The following is a 24,289-nucleotide window of genomic DNA, read 5'->3' as shown; positions in this document are numbered from 1 at the left end:
ATCCTCCACACGTGTGTGGTAAAAACGAAACATTACAGCCTCAAGTTTATTAGAACATAACAGGATAGTGAAACTAATACTTTCCGAATGCTCTGTGAAACTGCGAATCCTAAATGAACTCCACGTTGCGTTTACAGTCATTGCAATGTCTTTGCGTCATATTGACGCAGACATTGACAATTCTGTGCATTAACTCTAAAGAGTTCAGTCCCAGGTTATAGTGCCCAGACAAAAACAAATACTACTAACAATGAGGAACTCCCAAGATTGTTTTGAGAAAACAAAATAGATTTGAGTTGGACAATAATTCAAAGTTAACTGCTAAGACCCTAACGTTCCGCCTGAGAGACAAAAATCTTTTGTTCCATCTAGAATTATTGTCACTAACTTGATAAAATGTACTACTGATACAAGAGTGGATATTTTCTGTTGACATTCATTGCATTCGGAAGAGCAATAACAGACATCTAGAAAAGATCAACTGAAAGGTGAGCACAAATGGTTTTATGAGAACCAACTTAAGGTCACAAGAAAAAGACAATCCCTTGCTTTCTAGAAACAAGAGCAATGTGGCTGTGATCCCTCAAACTACTTTATTTGCTCACCGTGAGATGAACTAAAAAGTTTAATGGCACAACCCATATAGAAAGTCTATGGTTTCACAGCGCACTCTAAATTGAGGAAAACAAAACACACAAAAACTTCAATCTAAACAATTGCAGTCTGATCTTTCTACAGCAACAACCTCCACGTGTCAGCCGAATTATTAAAACGCTTATAAGGTCCCAAAGGCGAGACCTATTGGCTATGCCAATGCTTGTTAAACGTTTGTATTTGCTTTAAATAAGAAAATACAAAGGGAAATCACATAAAATATATTTTAAGGCCGTGTAAACTGTTACTGAGGATTATACGAAATAGATGCCAATTTGTCAGGATAAACGGGACCACATAGGATTTTCTTCCAAACCTAATTCAAGTAAGCGGCCCCCCTGAACCGCGAATAAATTAGTATTCATTTTTGCTTTGAGAAAGGTGGCAATCCCAGGGTGCGTTCAAAGTTATGACAAGAGGCGGGACACATTGGAAATACAGAGTTGTGAGTCTACAGGAGAGACGTTGAATGACTACAGGAGAGACATGCTGGACGTCAGAGCTACGAGCAGCCATGCTCGGGTGGGTTCTATTGACCTACAGGAAGGGGGCATAGAGGGTTTTAGGTACACCTGGCTGCTCTTGAGACATGCTGGATTGGCAGACGTGTGGAATACTGTCTAGGAGGCTGCCGCGCATGTCACTGGGTGTCAGGTCCCGGGTACGGAGGAGTTAGTGGGGGCACAGTGAATGTATGTATGCGGCACGGGGACTTGGAACTACACCTCCCAGGCCGCGGAGGTTAAGAAATACATCTCCCAGACTCCTCAAGCAAGCCGCGCAGGGCTTACATAAGCTCCGCCTACCAGGAACGCGGGGCTTGCCACTCGGAATACTTACGGGTCCACGGCGGAGATGCTTTGATCCAGGCGGGTACGTTCCTCGTACTGCCGTACCTTCAGCCCTTCGTGGAGTCCCCCACCCGGGCGCCTGGCCCGCATTTGAATCTTCCACGCTCCGACGCGCTTCACGATACAGGGAACCTTTGAACTCCAGTGCTCGCTCCGCTCCAAGTCTCTTTCACGGGGCTTGTGATTGGATGCCATCACCCTCATCGGTGGAGGAGCGCGTTGCTCTATGCGAGCTTCTCCCCCGGACTCCCAGGAAGATTACACCCTTGCAGCGCGGTGACGACCGCGAAGACTTGAACCGGCAGAGAGCGCTCAGGCTCTCTGATTCCTTCTGCCTTGCATTTCCCCTGGCGTTACCAGTCTATGGTAAGGGTGACTGCAGTGCCTGCTCCCCACGGACACCCGGGAGAGGCCTGTAGTTGCGCCCGCAAAGATTGGCTACCGGTAATTCTTGGTGAGGTAACCAAGGAAGGATCCTGTCCTCGCCTTCGGGACTCTGCATCACTAGCAGATAAGTACTTTCTCAATAATACAACAAGTACCTGACTCTCTGCAATGTTTACAAACCTGCCTGCATAATAGCAGATCACAGCCTGGTTACTGTAAGTGTGCAAGCCTGAGGAGCGCAGGGAAAGGGGAGGATGGTGCAGTGCGCACGCCTGATGCATTGTGTGTTTCTGTCTCACATACAGGGTCTCTGGGGTGGAACCTAGCGAGAGGCTGTCTATCTAGCGAGGACCTCCAGTGCCAGAGCATACCAGCCGTAGATTATTTTCATTTTGGTTCTTTTGTCCCTTTTTTCCCTTTCCCCTAGAGGGGTGGTATACGAGTGGTGTTTCTTGAGCACGCATGGGTATCACCCTTAGGGGGAGAGGGTCAATTAGCTACGCATCGTTCCTGCTGTACCCGGCTGCCCGGTGAGTCAAGTCGCCCTCTACGTGATATAGTGGCAAGCCCACGTTTACGTACAGCCCGAACGATGGACACCAACACTGTGCTTAGTTCAGTGTTGGAAACGCTAACAGCCTTACGACTAGAAGTAGAAATCTTTCGTGGAGAAAATGTAGAGCTCCGCAATGAACTAAGTACGATGAAACGGGAGGTTGCAGGGTTATCTCGACAGGGGGTTAGCGAAGGGCGGGGAGCTCAATATATAAAACCTTGGACACTACCACCGCCCAACCATCAGGGGGTAGGAGGAGGACAGGTAGCTCAGGCGACAGGGGGTAGTTCTAGTCCCTCAACCATCCAGGTTATCCAACCCCCACACCTGCCATTGGCACCACCAGAAAGGTATTATGGCGACCCAAAGAAATTTGACATCTTCTTGGGGCAGTGCAAGTTGCACTTCATGTGTAAGCCCGAGGTCTTCCATAACGATCAAACAAAGACCGCTTTCGTCATGTCCTATCTGGGTGGAAATGCGGCTAGCTGGTCCTTTCCCCTCATTGAAAGAGACGACCCAACCTTGAGAAATTTCGACACCTTCTGTGACGAGATGCGTAAATTGTTTGATAGGAAGGCGCATCTCCTTTCCTTGGACAGAGAATTGCTCACCTTGAAACAAGGAAGTCAAGACTTACTTACCTATATAACGACGTTCAATAGACTAGTGTCCGAAACGGAATGGCCTATGGAAAAAAGGTCCTCACTGTACTACCAAGGATTGAGAAGTGAGCTGAAGGACGTCTTGGCCCAGGTGGTACAATTGCCAACAGCCTGCGACGAGTTAATCGACCTCACTGTCCAACTCAATCATAGACTACAGGAGAGGAAAGGAGATAAACATCGTCCGGAGATTCGATACCCGCTGCCTCGCTCCCCAACACCCAACGAGGGTGCTACCCCTAGCATAGACGGAAGCGAACCCATGCAGATTGGGGGGATCAGAGGACCTCTAACCCCAGATGAACGAGAGAAGCGAAGAAAACAACGTCTATGTTTATATTGTGGGAAGCCTGGTCATTTCATTAAAGAATGCAAAGCAAAGACACGACTTCCGTATAGAGACAGCAAGGGAGAACAGAAAGTGCCTGCGATGGTCTACTCCCCCGATATACCGGAAAACTAGAGTGCCCAAACACGATTCAGACCCCTTGTTTGAGGCCACGAGAGAAGGAGGTCTGCCATGCGGCGGTCAACACCGTCCAGAACGCGGTTGCCCATATCAACATCTACGTTACCTTGGATGTACCAGAAATAGGCCTGAGATCAGTACATGCGTTGTTGGACTCTGGAGCAACAGGCAACTTTATCGATCAAACTTATGCACAAGCCATAGGCTTCCAAGGTGTTAAGAAGAAAGTTCCAGAGATGGTCAAGGCGGTGGACGGTTCAGAGTTAACATCAGGACCCATACGATATCATACTCCCATGATTCAGATGAGAACCGGAGCACACCACCGGGAATTCATCCAATTTGATTTAATCGATGCTCCCCAGTTTACCCTGATATTAGGCATGCCATGGCTCACGCTCCACGATCCCTTAGTGCAGTGGACAGCAAGGACGGTTACTCTGAACTCTCCCTATTGTATGGAGCATTGTACTCTTGAAGCCGTACAGATACCAACAAAGACACCCAACCCCACGGGGTTTCTCACCAACAGTGATGTACCCGCCAGCGTGAATTGTACTAAGATTCTACCCAACGCATACCTAAAATACCAGAATGTGTTCAGTGAACAGGAGGCAAATACTCTCCCACCTCATAGGGAATATGACTGTGTCATTGACATTGAACCGGGAGCCAGCATCCCCTGTAGTCGCATATACGCCCTCACCGAAGCCGAAACGGAATATCTACAGCAATATCTGAGTACCCTCATGGCCAGTGGATTTATCCACCATTCTACCTCTCCGGCGTCATCCCCTCTTTTTTTCATTCCGAAGCGTGAGGGAGGTTTAAGGGCGTGTATCGATTATAGAGCCCTCAACCGCATTACAAAGAAGAACAGGTATCCTCTTCCTTTGATCCCGGTACTGTTAGACCAATTAAAAGGGGCCACGGTGTTCACAAAATTGGACCTCCGGGGAGCTTATCATTTAGTACGAGTGCAGCGGGGGGATGAATGGAAGACGGCCTTCAGAACCAAATTCGGCCTCTATGAATATCAGGTAATGCCGTTTGGTCTCTGCAACGCCCCCGCTGCCTTCCAGTATTTTATGGATGAGGTGTTGAGAGGCTTATTGGACGTTTCCTGTATCGTCTATATCGACGATATTTTAGTGTATTCCTCCTCCATGACTGACCACATTCAGCATGTCTCTGCTGTATTGGAAAGGCTCCAGAAACATTCTCTCTATGCGAAACTGGAGAAATGCCTGTTTCATTCCCCTGAAGTGGAATTTCTAGGGTATGTCATAGGTCCAAAAGGTCTCTGTATGGATACAAAAAAGACATTGGCCATTCGGGAGTGGGTATCTCCATCTTGTGTAAAGGCCCTGCAGAGCTTCCTGGGGTTTGCAAATTTTTATCGTCGCTTTATTCAGGACTTCTCGAAAATCATTCAGCCCATGACACTTCTCTTGAAAAAAGGGCCGGCGTTCCACTGGTCACCGCTAGCCGAAGACGCCTTTCAAAAGCTCAAACAACGCTTTGTGAGCGCCCCGGTCTTACGACATCCGGATGCCTCGCAACCCTTTATTCTCGAAACGGATGCTTCGTATTATGCATTGGGAGGAGTACTGTCACAATGCCACCCAAGAACCGGACAACTCCATCCAGTCGCCTTCTATTCGAAGAAGTTAACCCCTTGCGAAATTAACTATACCATTTCTGACAAGGAGCTGTTGGCCATCAAAAGAGCCTGCGAGGAATGGCGTCATCATCTGTTGGGAGCCAGGCACACCGTAGAGATATATACGGACCACCGAAACCTGCTCTTTTTGAAAAGTGCCCGAGCCCTGACACCTCGACAACTTCGATGGTCGCTATTCTTTGATTTCATTATCAAGTACAGACCAGGCCCCCAGAATGGAAAGGCAGACGCCTTGTCGCGACCCCTGGCTGCCGGACCCCTGGCGCCCCAAGAAGAAGAACCTCCCGTGATCATGCAAAAGGCGTCCTTTGCGCCAGAGACGGTGGCAATACTGTCCTCTCACGACTTTTGTACCGAAATAAAAGAACACTCCTCCTCCGTCGATCAGACCTCCTGGATACAAGAAGCCCCCCAACAAAGACATATGAAGGAGGGATACCTGTTCCATGACAACAAGATCCTTTTGCCTACCAGAAGTCTCCAACAACAGGCTTTACAATGGATGCACGACTCCCCCTTGGGGGGACATCCTGGAATACATAAAACGGGACTGGCCCTATCCAGATATTTTTGGTGGGCATCTCTACATACGGATGTAGCCACATACGTGTCAGGATGCTCCATTTGTTCCCAAGCTAAAGCACTACATCAAAGACCTAGTGGATTACTCCGACCTATACCCACTCCTCCAGCCCCGTGGCACACAGTCTCAATGGACTTCATAGTAGAAATGCCACTCAGCCAGGGGTATGACACCATTCTAGTGGTGATCGACCATCTAACCAAGATGGGGCACTTCTTGGCCCTTACCAAATTACCCACTTCCAGTACCACAGCCACTGTCTTTCTGCAGAACATCGTTAAATTACACGGAGTACCATCCGTCATCTTCACCGATAGGGGAACCCAGTTCACGTCCAAGTTTTGGAAACACCTGTGTGACAGCATGAAAATTGATGCCCGCCTCTCTACCAGCTATCATCCCCAAACTGATGGGAAAACCGAAAGGCTCTCGAGCAATACCTTCGTTGCTTCACCCTTCAACATCAAGAAGAATGGAGCGACTTACTGTGGTCCGCTGAATTTGCATACAATAACACTTCCCATTCCTCCTTGGGCTGTTCCCCGTTCTATTGCCTCCAAAGGTTTCATCCCAACATGCTACCTTTCGCACATCCTGTAAGCTCCTCGCACCCTTCTATACAAGAACACCATGCACACCTCAAACAGACATTAGACACTGCCAAAAAACACTTAGAAGAGGCTCATGATCGAGACAAGAAACAGGCGGATAAAAAGAGAACGCCTGAACCAGCTTATCAAGCAGGAGACCGGGTGTGGCTTAGTACCAAACACTTAAGACTCAAGGGAAATACTCGCTTACAGCCCAAATACGTAGGGACCGTATCTGATTGCCAAAGTCATCAACCCTGTTGCCATGAAACTCACACTGCCGCCACAGTGGCGACTCCACCCGGTATTCCATGTCTCCCTACTCAAACCCTGTCACCCAGAAACGCGGATCCCGGTCCGCCCTTCAGTCATAGAGGTAGAAGGGGAAGAGGAGTACGAAGTACAGAGTATCCTAGATTCCAAGGTCATAAGGGGTCGGGTATACTACCTAGTTGAGTGGAAGGGGTACGGCCCAGAGGACCGGTCCTGGGAACCCAAAACCAATCTCCACTGTCCCCTATTGGTAAGGCGTTTTCATTCCCGTTACCCACTAAAGCCAGGCAATCCGTCGAGACGCCGGCCATGGGGAGGGGGTACTGTCAGGTCCCGGGTACAGAGGAGTTAGTAGGGGCACAGCGAATGTATGTATGCGGCAGGGGGACTTGGAACTACACCTCCCAGGCCACGGAGGTTAAGAAATACATTTCCCAGAATCCTCAAGCAAGCCGCGCGGGGCTTACATAAGCTTCGCCTACCAGGAACGCGGGGCTTGCCACTCGGAATACTTCCGGGTCCACGGCGGAGATACTTTGATCCAGGCGGGTACGTTCCTCGTACTGCCGTACCTTCAGCCCTTCGTGGAGTCCCCCACCCGGGCGCCTGGCCCGCATTTGAATCTTCCACGCTCTGACGCGCTTCACGATACAGGGAACCTTTGAACTCCAGTGCCCGCTCCGCTCCAAGTCTCTTTCACTGGGCTTGTGATTGGATGCCATCACCCTCATCGGTGGAGGAGCGCGTTGCTCTATGCGAGCTTCTCCCCCGGACTCCCAGGAAGATTACACCCTTGCAGCGCGGTGACGACCGCGAAGACTTGAACCGGCAGAGAGCGCTCAGGCTCTCTGATTCCTTCTGCCTTGCATTTCCCCTGGCGTTACCAGTCTATGGTAAGGGTGACTGCAGTGCCTGCTCCCCACGGACACCCGGGAGAGGCCTGTAGTTGTGCCCGCAAAGATTGGCTACCGGTAATTCTTGGTGAGGTAACCAAGGAAGGATCCTGTCCTCGCCTTCGGGACTCTGCATCACTAGCAGATAAGTACTTTCTCAATAATACAACAAGTACCTGACTCTCTGCAAGGTTTACAAACCTGCCTGCATAATAGCAGATCACAGCCTGGTTACTGTAAGTGTGCAAGCCTGAGGAGTGCAGGGAAAGGGGAGGATGGTGCAGTGCGCGCGCCTGATGCATTGTGTGTTTCTGTCTCACATACAGGGTCTCTGGGGTGGAACCTAGCGAGAGACTGTCTATCTAGCGAGGACCTCCAGTGCCAGAGCATACCAGCCGTAGATTATTTTCATTTTGGTTCTTTTGTCCCTTTTTTCCCTTTCCCCTAGAGGGGTGGTATACGAGTGGTGTTTCTTGAGCACGCATGGGTATCACCCTTAGGGGGAGAGGGTCAATTAGCTACGCATCGTTCCTGCTGTACCCGGCTGCCCGGTGAGTCAAGTCGCCCTCTACGTGATACTGGGAGAGCCGAGGGCACAGAAGCTTCCTGGGAAATGGGCTTGCTTGGATCTGTGCTGCTACAAAATCGGAGAAGGAAAACAAAAGCTTTGCTGTCCGCAAGGCAAAAAGACACAAACCTACTGCGTGGGGAACCCCACCCGGGCTAAAGTCAAACGTGCAAGAAATGTACTCACCCTCTAGGGCCCACGGCTTTCCACATCCATGCTGCTTCCTCCTCGTGGTAAACTGAATTACAGTAGACCCCTTAACCCCGCCCCCTGCATTCTTAAAGGGACCGCAGGAAGGCTTTAACGTTTATGGTAATGAGAATCCGAATTCTTTTTACATCGTGAACATATTTGCTTTTCAGGACACAAATTACAATCAAGGATTGATAAATCCAGTCTGCCTGGTTATGATATTAGTAAATGGACTTGTTTAGTAGACCACTGCCAACTCCTTAAGAAGCGCGCACGAAAAGCATTGGCCTCGCGGGTGCCGAAAGTGATCATGATGCACTCAATTACCCGTGATGAAGAAAAGACAGATGGCGGGTGCACGCGCGCGTGACCGCAAGCTTAAGGCCAGCGAAAGCCTCTGGGGTAGCACTTTGAAAACCCCAATACTAAATGTCTCGCAGCGCATGCGCTGGCTCAGGCGAGACCTAAAAAGGGGAGGACGTCACCTTCATTTGATAAGCAGTGAAGTCCAAGTATACTCCATGAAATAACAGATAACTTGTCAGAATTCACTGAACCCCTAGACAGGCTACCTATTTTCACTCCCATCTGTTACTTTAACCAAGTGACATGTTTCAGTTTTTATATTTAAATTTAGCCGATGTATCTCTCAAGGGACATTTTTAAAACTACTTATTCGCAGACCATGGGCAAGTGACAATTTGAAACAGTGCCCCCTTAAGTCCTTTCAGGAACTTATTCATTAGATCGTCGGCTGCTTTACCAGATCTAAGGGGGCTGTATACAGGTGGGTGGACTTTGTGCCATTAGCACCACCCTGAAAATAATATCCCAATGAGCAAATAATTCTTTAGTGGCCCATATACTGTACTCTACAACCTCAGGTTTCCAGGTCAGTCTAGTAACATCAAAGTGTGCAATGTCGGATTGTTTTTCACCTGTATTTGTTCTCGATCAGCTGACCATAACTGCCCCAGTCATATGTGAGTTTAATAACTTTAGACGTTTCTCATGTTTAGGATATCCTGGATGCCTTTGAGGTTTGTGTGTGCCTCCAGCAACCTCATCCATACACACTCCCCTACAATTAAGTTTGGGACATACAAAGTGAACATCAATCCAGATATCACGGACAATCACTGGAATACAAGTATAGCCGTTAGTTATTTTCTTTTCCTTTTTCAGTCTTCAGTTGTGATGGTTAAAAGAATAGGTATTGGGATCAAACACAGTGGTGGCTTTAGTGTCACATTTTGAGCTACTATACATAGACATGTAATTTTTGGTTAGGAACCTTCAAACAATTGACACAAGACTGTGTGTTAAGCCTTAGCCAGATTTGCTTCTCTTTAGATTGTCAGAGCCATAATGTTGCACATATCTAGATGATAGCAGAGGTTATTGCTTTTGGTCTGAGAGAGAAGAGTAACAGGGAAAAGCCCCCACTCCTCTGCCCTGGTGAAAGGGGATAACATGCTTCTTCTACTTCACACAGGCATAGGTGGACGTAATAGAAGGGAAAAGAGTTCCTGCGTTGCCAAAGACTCACAGCTGATAAGCAAAGAGGGATACATCACTAAATTTGCTAATAAAACCTTGCAAACTGGAAAATGTATCTAGTCTAAGGGACTCTCCCATAATGAAATCAATAAAACAAAATCTCAGCAAGACTTCTGGAAAGGATCACTGGATGCAAGGGGGAGGGACAATTACTGCAAGCAATGTATAATGATAGACAAGCGTGTCAAGTCACAGGATTACTTGCAGGAGGCAAACTATAGAAGAGATTTCACTTGCTTTCAACTGAAGACTTAAACCTGTCTATGTGGGTATTTGAACAAGTAGACAGATAACTCTTTACTGAAAAACGGATATATATATATATATATATATATATATATATATATATACTCAAATAAAATTCTAACATGCACATCACAACAAATGGTTCTTAAAACAGTAACAATTACAGTTTACATTTTTACATAAAAACATTCACTGTAAACGTTACTTTTTATGTGTACAGATTTGCGATGGAAATAAAAGTTACAGTAAAATAATACGCATTTCAATCGCATCCACTATGCCTATCCAACATTGTCTTGATAAGGATTTCAAAAGTCACAAAACACAGCAAAAATAATATTAGTATAACAGGTTATGCCAGAAGGAGGCACAGGTGTTGGTGGTTAGCAGTGGAAAGGTACTTTCACCTACACATTCCCCTCTCTCTGCCCCAATCGGAGGCATGATCGGGAAATTGTGACATTGCTCAAGCGGAATGTGAGTATCTACAGACATCATTTTTTAAGGTTTCTTTCTGTGAATGGGAACCACAGGAGATGAAAAAAGAGTCATCTCTTGCTAATTTAATTTGTGAAAAAGGAAAGATACAGAACATTTACAAAGGCCACAGAAGTTTGTTTTGGAAACCTGCAGTAGAGTGTTCCACAGCCTGCTTAAGCAATAGAAAATGTGAGCTTTCTGGGGCCTCAAAGATTCGCCCATACAAAATAGCAGAAACCTGATTTGAACAGTCAAGTGAGGGGATACTTCCAGACTTAAATCAGAGTTGGCCGATGTTTATCTGGAACATTTTGCAACGAAAAAGAACCGATTCCTACTGATTGAGCCCGAAGCCGTCATGTATGTAAAGAGAAAGTCACAAAATACAACTTCTTAACTGCGAGAGATGCAAGCATTTCCATCCCTAGAATTATAAATATCTTCCTAAATATGTGTGCTGAAAAGTTGAATACGATGACTTTCCACCTTTATTTGTGTCTCAGTTGACTGTAAAAGGATACGTATTCCGTTCATACCAGAAATTTTGAAATCATCTATTAACTGTACAACCATATCCTTGTTTGGATCACTCGGGTCACTTTCTCTCACCTAAACAAAAAAAAGGGTATTATTGTTTGCATGAGAATTTGGTCCAATTAAAAGATGGTTCATACACATCAACAAGACTGGATAAGAACTATTTCAGAAATCAATGATTCTCGAACGTGATTTGCATCACATAGCCCCCATACTGGACTTTGATAACAGAATTGTATTTAAGGCATGGCCCAGTGTCATGATTTCACCACTACCTATGTAATATAGTTAAAATGCTAAGGCAGCTCATGTGTTTAAAACAAGATCATCATCCAGCAACAAGCATTGGAAAGCCAATAGGTTGCACCTTTATAGAGTGAATGTCAAGCTATAGCGTTTGACAAAGCTCGTTTGTAAAGCATTGCTCCAAAAAGTAAAAGAAAAAAAAAAAATTTAAACAGGAGAAAAACGAAAGACATATTAGGATAGTTCAAAACTATGCACTGCAATCAATAATTTAAAACTTTATAAATGGACTACTTTATTTTTCAAATACTTTTCACTCAGGAAACTCTGAACGGAACTTAAAAATAAAATGACAGTGTCAGACCGTTAATGGAATATTCTTTCCAAGGACTAATTTACCTTCTACAGCACAAATAACTTAAGGACATTCCAGACATTAGGTCCTCTGCAAAATCCAAGGAAGAAAAGTTATAGTCCTCCAAGAGAAGAGACATCTCATTTTCAATCACATCTTCTGCCTCGGTCACATTCTACCTCAAACACGAGAGCATTTGTGCATTATATGTAGTGCAGAAGATCAAACAAAAACAACCCTTAACGTCTGCTGTTTAGCCATACACTGGCAAAACTATACCTGTCGCTGTGCTTTTACAGACAAGCTGGGAGGCGTGGGGAGAAGCACAAAGCACAGGGTTATCTAGGAGGGAGGCAGCACATGAAGAAGAGTCAGGAAGCACATCCACTCTCATGGAGTGCTGGAAGAAAAAGAAACCAGCACTGGCTTTGCCAAAAGGTTTCACATTTGTGAGAGCTACTGACTTTGCCAACATCTTTTAGTCATGTTTTAAAACATCGCTGCTGCTGTGCAGCATGGCTAAAAGTTAGAAAACAGAGAAATGATGCGGACAGAACTGTGGAAGCAACACAGACAAGGGTGGGGTGGGAGGCGAAGAAGAAACACTGATAAGGGTGGGAGGGAGGTGAAGAAGAAACACTGATAGACGACAGGGGAAGAAGAAATAACAAGCATTTGCAATTCAAAAGGTCTCGCATTGCTGAAAGTTTGAGCTATTGGCGTTTCATTATTATTTGCAACAGCAATCTCTCAAACTTTCAGTAATGCAAGACCTATGGCATTGCAAATGCTCGTTCACTATTGTAACTTTTTAGTAAGCAGTGCAGCCAGTGCTGCTTACGAAAAGTGTATACAATTGAAACAAGCATTTGCAATGCAATAGGTCTCGCATTTACACGAGTTGGAGCTCTTCACATTGCAAATAACAATGCCTTTTATTTTTGTTTTTAAAACATAAATAAAAGTCATTGTCGTTTACAATGCCAATAGCTTAAACTCACGTAAATGCGAGACCTATTGCATTGCAAATGCTTGTTTTTATTAGTAATCCTCCGTAGGTGTGGAATGCTATGCGATTTAGAGGTCGTGTTTTGCACCTTTCCTTGAGAGAGGCAGTTTCTGTGACTCTGGTGTCTCAGATGAGGGGGCAGATGGGAGATGAGGGGGCAGATGGGAGATGGTGGGGCAGTGGCATAGATAGGTAATGCTAAAAGTGTCTCAGGTGAGGGGGCAGGTGGGAGACAGAGGGGCAGTGGCATAGGTAGGAGGGTAGATGGGACTGCAGAGAGGTGTCTGAGTTGAGGGGGTGATTGGAGATGGGGAGTCGCATAGGTAGGAGGGCAGGTGGGGATTGCAGAGAAGTGTGTCAGGTGAGGGGCAGATGGGAGGTGGTGGGGAAGAAGCATAGGTAGGTGATGCAGAGAAGTGTCTTGGTGAGGGGGCAGGTGGGAGACGGTGAGCAGCAGCATAGGTAGTAGGGTAGGTGGAATTGCATGCAGAGGCGCAACTAGAGCAGAATTTCGGTGGGGGGGGGGGGACTAATTCTTTCAGCAATAGTCAAGAGTGGAGATGCAATGGCTCTAAGAAGGGGTGGAAAAACAACAAAGCCTCGTTAACAAGTAAATGGTCTTTTAAAGTCCTGTGAAGTACTCGGGTGCGGCTGCAATAAGATGAACGCCAGACCAGCCATCCCACAGCAGCTCAAAAACTGCCTGTGTGTGTGCCCGGGAAGCTGTCTCAGCCCGGGCTGACACACGACGGGTAAAGGGGATTCTAAAGCCCTTTGAGCCCTATGGGCGTAGCATGCCTGATTGCATGTAAGGGCAGGTGGGAGACAGTGGAGTAGAGGAATAGGTAAGAGGGTAGATGGGGATCGCAGAAGAGTGGCTCATGTGTGGGGGGACAGAACTGATTCAGACAAAGGGGCAGGTGGGTAATGACCAGATAGGTGCGCTGCTCTTATAAAACATCCTTCAGTAAATTAGGTAACACAGTGAAGTCCAATGTAGGTCCAGGACACAACAGATTTTTAGGAACTCCACTCAAAATACCTAGTTAAGCTAAACAGAAATCCTTCACAAAGCCTCTGGTTAAAGTCAGAATATGGCATGGATCCTGTCCTCCTGGACCTAGGTGGGACATCCCTGAGGTAAATGCTGTGCTCACTAAGATAGCAAGGCTTTTGGGACTTCACGAGACAGCATTAGCCACTGGAACAATGACGGGTGGAGCAACAGCAACAAAAAGCATTGCACGCCACTCTCAAGATCCATGCAACAGAGCTGTTTTTCATTAATGAAAAAAATCTCTACAGAGTTGAGCAAAGCATTGACAATAACATAGGGAGGAGGGGTGATGAGAAATATAGCCCTACAAGAAGATAAAAGGTAAATGGAATTAAAACAATTTCCCAGCACAGCAAAACGTACTTGCAAGATTCCTTTTCTGGTTCAAACTTTAAAATTTTTGCAAGTATCTGCTCAGTATAGTCAAAGATCACATTGTGGGAGGTCCAAGTCTGGTATATGAGGGCCAGGTCCAGGCCACATAGTCAAGCTAACTATATGGACTGTGTGAAGATTCTGAATTTGTTTCAGTGTCTATTATACTATTTCATGTGGATATCCTAAACGCATGGTCTGGACCAAGGCTGTACACCCTTGGCTTACACGTATTAATTTCATGATCCACCGTATAGAAAGGTTGTAGCCTTTTCTGGTACTTACAACTACGAGGGGTGAGCCAACAAATTAAAAGGGAGAGCCGAGCCAAGGGCCTGGCTTGGCTCTGAGTTTTTGCAGGAGCCAAGCACTGAAACATTTGGTTTGTAAATCATGCATCAAACATCATATGATAATCAGATAAAATCTCTTCCAAATTGCAGTATAGAAGCTTTACATCTTAATATAGCAGTATTGAGAGGCATGTATTAAAAGCGATGGTTTTAAAACATGAACTTGCGCACTTTCGTGCCCTGCCCTGTACACCGTGCTATTAATGAATCTGTGTACAAGTCAGTTGTGATGTGCATTCTCTTTGTGTCCTAGAGTCTTTGTATACATGGAGCAACATTACAGTCTATTAATTGAAATTCACAAGATGTTTTGTGTAGCACACACCCTGAGCTCACGTATTTCAAGATGCTCTCATATGCAACAATGAAGAAAAAAGGCAGAGTGTATAACATATTTGCAGAGGGTCACACAGTTTGGTCTAGCAGAAAAGCAGGGATTGATCCCAGGTTCTCTTGCTTCACATTGTGGAATGCAGTCAATAGAGGGGTAGGTATTTATTTCTCTCTCCTATTTTTCATCTACGGCTAAATGTGTCTATAATTCTTAGCGCAGGAGGTTAGAGCATGGGCAGCAGCCAGAAGCAACATACAAGCTTGGCTCGTTTTGTGCTTGAACGTCCTAGAGGACCTCGAGCTGGGGCAGAGCCAGGCAGCTGGCTGGAGCCTTTAGTGCTTTCGCCATGTCTTTCTATGTAACTGGTTGTGTGCCCTTAATAAAACGAGAATCGTCTTTATGTTCTTCTCCACAGAGTTACATTTAGGGAAAATCTTCACCACACTGTTACCAGGAATGTATAGTTTTTGCTTTTGTAAACTGCACACAAAAATATCAATTCTGCACAAGGGTCATCGGCTGAAGATGGCGCGACCTCCTCTCAGCTGCGTCGCACTAGGAAGTTGCCAAAAATTGGCATGTGGCGCTATATAAAATGTCCGAGTGAAGTAAATATTGAGACAAGCACATTCTTTTTGTATGCAGTATACCTTCACGCAGGAAACTGTTATTGTAAACTTATTTGTTTATGTAGCAGTATTTGAATCTTGAAAGCAAGTGACAAGTTGTAATGAACCATCAAGAAAGTGCACAGCTCCATGAAGTCATAGCAGTGACAAACGTGCGCTATATATAGAAATACGACCGCATACAACAGCGTGATTTTATCATAAGAAACCTCAAATACAATATGTTTTATATCTGATGGCAATGGTTAGCAAGATCATTTTCTCGTTAAACTGCTCATAATTGTCCTTGAGGCCTCGTTCTGTTGAATGGACAAAGTGAACAAGCATCGCGGCACCGACGCTTTACTTTTAATGTTAAAAGTAAAGCGTAGGTGCCACGAGTTTAACAAAAGTAAAGATTTTTCTTTCTATTTCTTTATTTTTGGAATAATCGCGGCACCCGCGCTTTACTTTTAACATTAAAAGTAGAGAGCGGTTCAGCGATTATACCAAAAGTAAAGAAATAGATGTTTTTTCTATTTCTTTACTTTTGGTATAATCGCGGAACCCACGCTTTACTTTTAAAAGTAAAGCGCGGGTGCCGCGATTATACCAAAAGTTTAACAAAACGAGCGGCTTTCTGATCGCTACTGTCAAGAAACAACTTGTGGTGCGCGCGCACCAGGGGGGGGGGGGGGGGGGGGAGAGAGGGAGTGCGGCCGCTAAAGTGAAAGTAATCGCGGTAAAGTGCGGCATGCGCCCCTGTGCACATGCACTGTAGCTCTAGGCTGGCCTGGTAGCACTTTTTGGAGCCCTCTCAATAAGTCTTGCCAGACCAGCGCATGCGCTGGGTCAGGCGAGACCTAAAAATAAAGTTTGGCCAGCTGGGCTACAGAAAACAAAAGTGCAATGGCAATCAGGAGCAAGCTGCCCCGGTGCCGGAAAAAAATAAAATAACAGAAGGGGCGCATCCGCTAAAGCTGAAGCGTGCTCGTAAGAAATACATAAATAATTTGATTAGAAGGATTAAGTTGAAAGAATAAAAGTGAGCGGTCACAATATAGTTATAGCGTGCCTTGCTGCCAAAACATTTAGATGAAAAGGTGCAAGCAAAGCCATTAAAGAAATGACGCGGGCGGGGCCAGTGCCAAAGAGATGACCGTGCCCCCAGGAATCTCATAGTGCCCTGCTGGAGTGGCAGCGCAGCTCATCTGAACAATCTGGGAAGGGCCGGGCTCCACTGAGGCCAGAGAGGAGAAACCCAGTGCTCTGCTGTGGACCCGGCCTCTCCCAACCGCCAGTGTGGGGCCGGCTGCTGAAGGGTGAAGCTGTACCGTTGCTGCCAGAGGGCGCACGGAGTCGGCAATAGGAGAATAGAGGTAATCCGTCTGCATGGAGTAAAGGTTGGATCTATGCAACCAGACCGCATGTAACTGAAGAAAACAGCAGGCAGAAACATACGGACCTGAAGCTCCAGAGGTGGGGTAAAGCGGAGAGAAGCTCAGCAAATATCCCTAGCCAGCAGTGTCTTGAATTTTAAGGACTGGCCGGAGGAAAACTGCTGATAAAGAGTAAACTGGTGGTAGTGAAGGCAACAAGAGAAAGCGTTAGTAACTGGATTCCCCAAGAGCCACTTAGGATCACTGAGGGAAGAGGGGAGTAGCAAGGCGGAGGAATAGGGGGTGGGCCAACCCGCCACTCAGCAACAGTGAGACTAGAGGTGAGGGTGCTCCTCAAAGCCAAACCAGAAAACGTAACGAAGAAAGGGCCCGACCGCATACATGAGAGGGCCATTGGGCCAAGGTGGCATACAGTAACCTGGCGAAGCGGGCAATGGTGACGAGGGTGGACCCACCAGTGACCAGGAACAAAATACCACCCAATTAAAAGGAAAACGGAACAGACACTGACAGGTCACAACCCAAAAGTGCAATGGAGAACAAGGTGCGTTATACTAAGCCGGAGAGACGGTGAACCAAAGACACACAATGGTCAGAGACAAAGAACCAAAGCAATCAAGACAAGGCAAACTGGACCGTTACACAAAAGTAATGGGTCCCCGAGCAGGAGCTGAAGGAGAAATGCCGCCACCGCCAGATAATACGGTGCTCTTGCAAGCAATACAGTCCTCCAGGGAAGCACTGGAAGGTAGGATGGCAGAGGTGCACTCTAAGGTACCCCTCCTGAGACAAGACCTACGTGTCCAAAAGGGTGACACAGGCAGATCATCACACATTGGAAGTGGAGGACATATCTCACTCTCCGTAAAGAGGTCAAAGGTCTCACCACCTTCCTGAAGGAAGTTGCCTAGAAGGTGGGCGATGCTGAAAATAGGGCACGTAATAACAACCGACGCTTTGTGGGATTTACGGAGGGAGTGGAGGGAACAGATGCAGGCACTTTTCTCTTTTAATGGCTTATGGACTCCTTCCCAACAACACAGTGCTCGTCATGCTTTATTATTGAAAGAGTGCATAGAATGCCCACCACCAGATCACCGATGGGAGCTCGAACAAGACCTTTAATAGCCCGCTTCCTGAACTTTCAGGATCGAGACTTGATACTGAGGGGGATGAGAAAACGGGAGAAGTTCAGCATGACAACACACAAATTATGGTCTTCTCAGACTATTCAAGGGAAGTCCAGAAACAAAGACGAACTTTTGACTCAGTGAAAGCAAAATTAAGACAGCTTCAACCGCAGTATATGCTGCTCCTCCTGGCGAAACTCAGTCATATCCCTCTTCTTCCAGACACCGGAAGAGGCCTGGTCTTGGGTCAAAGAGTGCCCACCCCTGAGATGCCAATATCACTCTCGAGGACACTCATACTGCTTTGAGACAGGAGACAGAACCTATGCAAAGAAGAGATGCGAGAAGCCATACACTCAACTGGATAAGCAAGGAACGGATGGGGCCGCCCCTCAGATGAAGCAAACGTCCCACAGAGGAAATTCTCTCCACAGAATCAGAAGAAGACCAGCAGAAAAAGCCGGACAAACAGGAACAATTTAGGGCCAGCGTGCATACCACCCCAGATCTATCAGAACAAGACTGTATGACAGATAAGGACAGCGACCAACCATTACTCCCGAAAAGATCACACAAATTGAAGAGCTGAACCCCGTTTAGGCTGACCAACAAACCAAGTCACGGCAGATACAGGACGGAGGCGAGGAAGGTTGAACTACCCGGGCTTACCGGAGACCAGAGGACAGTAAGCCGGCATTAAGTGCCCCAATACACTTGCACGCACAACCTCTAGCGGGTGTTGTGCGTAGGACAGGGCACAAACCCCTCTCATTTTCATATAATGGGGTAGGGGGTATTCCCAAGGGGTTAATTAGTAAGGGGTGGCATAGACCTCTCAGTCTTAACCTACGCCAAAGTTGTCATGTTGACCATTGGGGATAGGGGAGAGAGTGGGGTGGGGGACCAAAACCTGGGAGTTGAATTTTGAGTAATGAAGAAAGGGTTGTTAAGCATCAATACTAGACGAAGATGCACAATTGCCCGTATAACACCGTAGAAAGAGCGGGGAGATTACTAGCATGGTTAGGCAGAAAAGAGAAAGACTCCAGATGGGTAATAGTCATCCAGGAAGAGGGAGTGACACACATGGAAGCCCAGAACATAGCAGATGCCTTCGCACATTACTATGCAGACTTCTATAAAGCCAGACCATTAGCAGAAACCCCTGAAATTGCTAGCTATCTAAGCGCATTAACAAAACTCACCCTAGGCGGAGAAGACTGAGCAGCCTTCGAAGACAAATTAACCATTTTCGACGAAGTCATGATTGCTATAGCCAAACAAAAATCAGGGAAGACCCTGGGTCCAAACTGACTGCCTGCAGATTTTTTTGAGGCAAACGCCAGCCTGTTGAGTCGACATCTCCTTAAAATGTACCTGGCCGCAAGAGCGGAAGGGTAACTGCCTCTAGATCTCCGCAACACCACAGTGGTGGTGATCCACAAGCCGGGGAAACCGGTTCTAGACTGCGGGTCATAGCGACCTATCTCACTACTAAATATTGAAACCAAAAATACTAGCCACGATTTTAGCCACAAGATTGTTGCCAGTTATCACCACCCTCATGCATGGCGAACAGTCAGGGCAACGAGATTTAACCTACGTAGGACTTGCCAATTGGTTGGACACAGTACGAAACAGAACAGACCCACACAATGATATCATTGGATGCAGAGAAGGCATTCAACGCTGTGTCCTGGTGTATTGAAATTAAGATTTGGCCCGGTATTTCTGGCCTGGATAGACTTACTATATACTAACCCGAGAGCACGGGCGCAGATAAATGGAGCAATGTCATCAGACTTCCCAATAAGCCGGGGCACCAGGCAGGGATGCCCGCTCTCCCCTCTGTTATTCGCTCTGATCGTATAGCCACTGGCATGCCTGATCCAAAACCACCCAGGCATAAGAGGCTTTAGAGATGAACAGGGGATGCTCAGAGATGAGGAGATTTGATTGTATGCAGACGATATACTCCTATATGTCACCAACCCAGACAAGACACTATCCATTCTATTACAGCATTTCGACAAATATGGGCATCAGGTGGGGTATCGGATAAATTGGGACAAATCCAGTTTATATACAGTAGGGGGGCTAACCACACTGAGGCTCCCGAGACAACTATGGATTGAGAAAGAGGGGTTTCGATACCTTGGCCTCTAAATAACCACCAACTTCGCAACAAGCATTAATCACAATGTCAAAAAGATACTGAGGGAATTCCACGAAGATGTGGAGAGATGGAGAAAGCTTCCTTTGACATTACTGGGTAGAGTAGCAATGTACAAAATGATCACCCTCCCCAAGCTGCTCTATATCCTTCAAAACACATACCATAAAATTCCAGGAGATGTTTTTCAAGACAATAGATCATGAGACCCCCACACTCCTGTGGGATGGGGGGACGCCCGAGGGTGGCCCTTCAGACTCTGCAACGCAGCCAATACAATGGAGGGATAGCCCTCTCGGACATGGTCCTTTTACCAAGCTGATCATTTGTGGGCTATAAACAAATGGGGACACTTGCCAGGTGACCATCCAGCATACGCCCTAGAGAGGCTTCAATTCCAATCCCGCACGCACCTCCACTATATATATGGGGGAGGAGGAACACGACAATTACTCCCAGCTACCCAAATGACAATAGAAGCATTGAAGGTGGAGGAGCACAAAATTAAATGGGACAGGAAACATGCAAGAGAGACACCATTGTGGGAAGGGATACTCCTCCCAAATTAGCCAAACTGGAGGGTTTCAGACCCTGGGACACAATAGGGATCTTCAGACTCGGGCGCATATTAGAGAAAGGCTCCCAGAGCTCATTTAGCTCACTACAACGTGAACTTCAGCTGAACGAAACCCAAAGATACAAATATTTACAATTACAACACACCTGCATGGCAGAGAAGCTAGATATATCAGCATTTCAGAATTTGCACCATAGAGGGCAGACTACTGCAGGGAGAAATATCAGAGAAATCCATCTCATGGATATACAAAATCCTCATCAACAACATGCCAGATAACCAGAAACCTCCTAGAGCACAGTGGGAAGCAACCACAGTCGAGATGGAGAATGTAGATTGGGAAACGCCACTGATGCACCCGGGGAGGTAGCCAAAAATCTAAGGCTACGGTTAATGCAATTTAAGATACTAAATAGCGCCTATTTTGATAGGGTGCATTTACACAAAATAGGGAGGGCCGAGTCACCGGAATTTATCCGTTGCAAGACAGAGAATGGGACCTATAGCCACACACTATGGGAATGCCACCGTATAAATTTATACTGGAACCAAATAATAGAGGAGATGGGCAGGGTAGTGGAAACACAACTACCAGTATTTCCAAACTACGTTCTGCTAGGCATCCCATTCCCCACAGAAGTGGATCTCCCCTGCTACTAACTCTTACTGTGCAACTTAGGGCTTATAGCAGCCAAGAGAGATATCGCCAAATATAGGGGGGCCTCAAACCTCCCCACAAAGGAAGAATGGAGGAAAGGCACGGATCTGTACATAGGGGCAGAAAAGGTGATATACCAGTCAAGAGTGTGCCCAAGGGGAGGGGAGTGGCCAACAGCATGGCCCGGGTAGCCGCATCTTCTGCGAGCTCCGCTGGCCACAACTGTAATCCTGCTAATATCCTGCTCCTCATCTCCGTTCCCTCGATGAGAATCAAATCGGAGGGCGAGCTGAAGCGGCGAGGCCACGGAGGGGAGTACCTTCAGACACCTCATATGACGGAAAGGAGGCTTCTCTCGGTGAAATGGGAGATGCGCGGTCTTACCCTAGATGGCGGCGATCTAGTTGAGGCTGCGGGTCGCGTCGCAGGGTGCCGGGCCGTTGCCCTGGAGAAGTAACCTGCGATCTGCGGGCAGTGGCAAGGAGCGGGGCACCGCGGCCGGCTTTTTCATTCCGGAAACCATCACCGGCGTTGCGCATGGCGGTGCCTTGAAGGGCACAGGGAGCGGCAGTCCAACACGAACTGGGAGCGGCGATCTGCCAGCGGTGGCGGCAGCTGGACCCGTGACAGACGAGAGACACCGGCGGAGGGGCGCATAATATTGCAGGTGCTCTCTGAGGGATTGCTGGTGAGGAGGGGCCGCTTGACATGTGACGCACCGGCTGGGATCTGCAAAGCGGCTGCGACGACCCCGCCCGCGGTTACAGGGACCCGGCCGTGTTTCAGAGGCGCCACAAGGGACACATCCCTACCAGACATGGGGGACCACGAATGGTGTCACTAGCGCTCCGTGGCAGAGCTCTTTGAGGACAGGCCCAGCATTGTTTGGGGCGTGGGGAGGCCCCATAACAGAGCCTGGAGGTGAGGGAGCTTACCCCCTTGAGGCCATACTGTTTCACCAGCCAGCAAGGCATGCTATTCTACCCACGTGGAGGAGGTGAATTTCACTTGGTAGGAGACCCGCCCGCCACATACTGGTGCTAGCTACGAGGTCTGCGAATTGAGTAGTGCCCACGGTGGTGCAGCGCATGCGAACAGTCTAAGGCCTGGAAGGTGAGCCCGAGAAGCGCAGTGCCTGTGGCCCTGCCCCCCCCCCCCCTTGACTGTGAACCCTGCGGAGTGTATGCACCATTGTCTTGGTATGCGGGTAGGGGGGGGTGCGGATGTTATTCCTGACTGCTGTGATTCACAGGCGTGCTGAGACTGCTGCCATCCCCACCGCGCCATCCGAGGAGAGCTGGGCCCGCAGATCGGGAGGTGAGAGACGTCTACAAAATTGCATCCTATGGACAGACTGTGCTGGGAGGTGTGCCACTAAGGAGGGCCTATACAGCTTGAAGAGGCATTAGTACCCCAAGCTTTGGGAGACAGGTGGTGGTGAAGACGCGGTTGCCGGTGGGGTGACCCATTCGCACTCCCCTGGCTTTGAGTTGTGGCCCGGGGGTAATCCCTGGCTCCTGGGTGGACCCACGCTCTTGGCCAGGACATAGGTGGCCTGTAGGTGGCGGTGACAGGTACGGGAGGCTTGATACGCCACACGCAACGGCAGATTGCTCATTCCCTTGTCGGACAGGTAGAAGAAACAAAGGGTTCCACGCAAAGGACATTCTGGGTGCTTCTGCGATGGAAATCGCAGGAAATTGACACGGCTGGTGTGGATTGGTGCTATATAGTGGGGTCCCTCCCTGGCCCACTAATACCTGATAAACAACGTATCTGAGGGAAAAGTAAAGGCAGCAGCCGGACTACAGGGTCGCCACCATGGCCAGAAACAAAGAACCAAAAACGACGAAACAGGGGAGGCTGGACCGCTTCACGACAATTCTATCTGCCCCAACAGGAGCAGAGGGAAGTTCCACTCCCCGCCCTGACACAGATGTAATACTACAAGCGATCCAGGCTACACGAGAAAGCATGGAAACCAAGATTGCTGAAGTGCGGACAGAGGTCTCTTTTCTGCGTCAAGATCTGAGGAAGGTCGTGGAAAGAGTGACGGAGGTTGAACAACGAGTCTCAGACCTGGAGGATCATTCACGGACCAAAACCACAGAAGTGGCTGGTTTATTAGAGACTGTGAAGGAAGTGGCCTGGCGGGTTGACGGCGCAGAAAACAGGGCCCGTAGGATCAACCTGCGATTCGTAGGCCTTCCAGAGAACGCAGAACGCTCGGATCCGGCCCGGTTCCTCCTCACTTTCATCACAAACTCTTTCCTGGAGGCACAATTCTCATCATGCTTCGTCATAGAACGGGCACACAGAATGCCTGGAGTCCGACCGCAACCAGGAGCCCCACCCCGGCCAAGCTAGATTCTTGAACTATCAGGACCGAGATTTAATACTTCAAGAGTTCCGGAAGAGGGGCGAGGTCAAATATGAGAATACGAAGGTGATGGTCTTCCCTGACTACTCCAGAGACGTGCAAAAACAACGCCGCACCTTTGACCCAATGAAGGTGAAACTCCGAGCTCTTCGAATCCAATATATGCTCCTGTTTCCAGCTAAACTAAAGGTTATTTTTCAAGACAAGACTCATTTTTTCCAGACACCAGAGCAGGCATGGTCATGGATTGAGGAAAGACCTCAGTTGAGGCGGGCAACCCCGCCGGCGGCTCTTTCAATGGCCGACAAACAACGGGGCCTGGACTGGGGACCAAGAAAGGAAAGGCGATGGAGATGACAGCCCAGGCGCCAGACTCAGGGTATGACTACCCCGGGGAGATCCCTACGACCCAGGGGCCAGAGAAATGTTAACACAGATACGGATGA

General features: G+C 47.7%; 1 protein-coding gene across 2 annotated transcripts in view; it reads right to left on the bottom strand.

Moving 5' to 3' along the window:
* SRPK2 (SRSF protein kinase 2) overlaps positions 1 to 24,289 on the bottom strand; it is a 727,507-nt gene that overhangs the window by 181,828 nt on the left and 521,390 nt on the right. For both annotated transcript variants that reach the window (XM_085654150.1, XM_085654149.1), the window contains one exon: positions 11,173 to 11,260. In XM_085654150.1, the coding sequence (XP_085510276.1) occupies positions 11,173 to 11,260 (88 nt within the window). The remainder of the gene's footprint in view (positions 1 to 11,172; positions 11,261 to 24,289) is intronic.

Source organism: Triturus cristatus, chromosome 4_1, assembly GCF_964204655.1.
Source record: "Triturus cristatus chromosome 4_1, aTriCri1.1, whole genome shotgun sequence".
NCBI lineage: Eukaryota > Metazoa > Chordata > Amphibia > Caudata > Salamandridae > Triturus > Triturus cristatus.
This window is presented reverse-complemented; position numbering and strand designations above follow the sequence as displayed.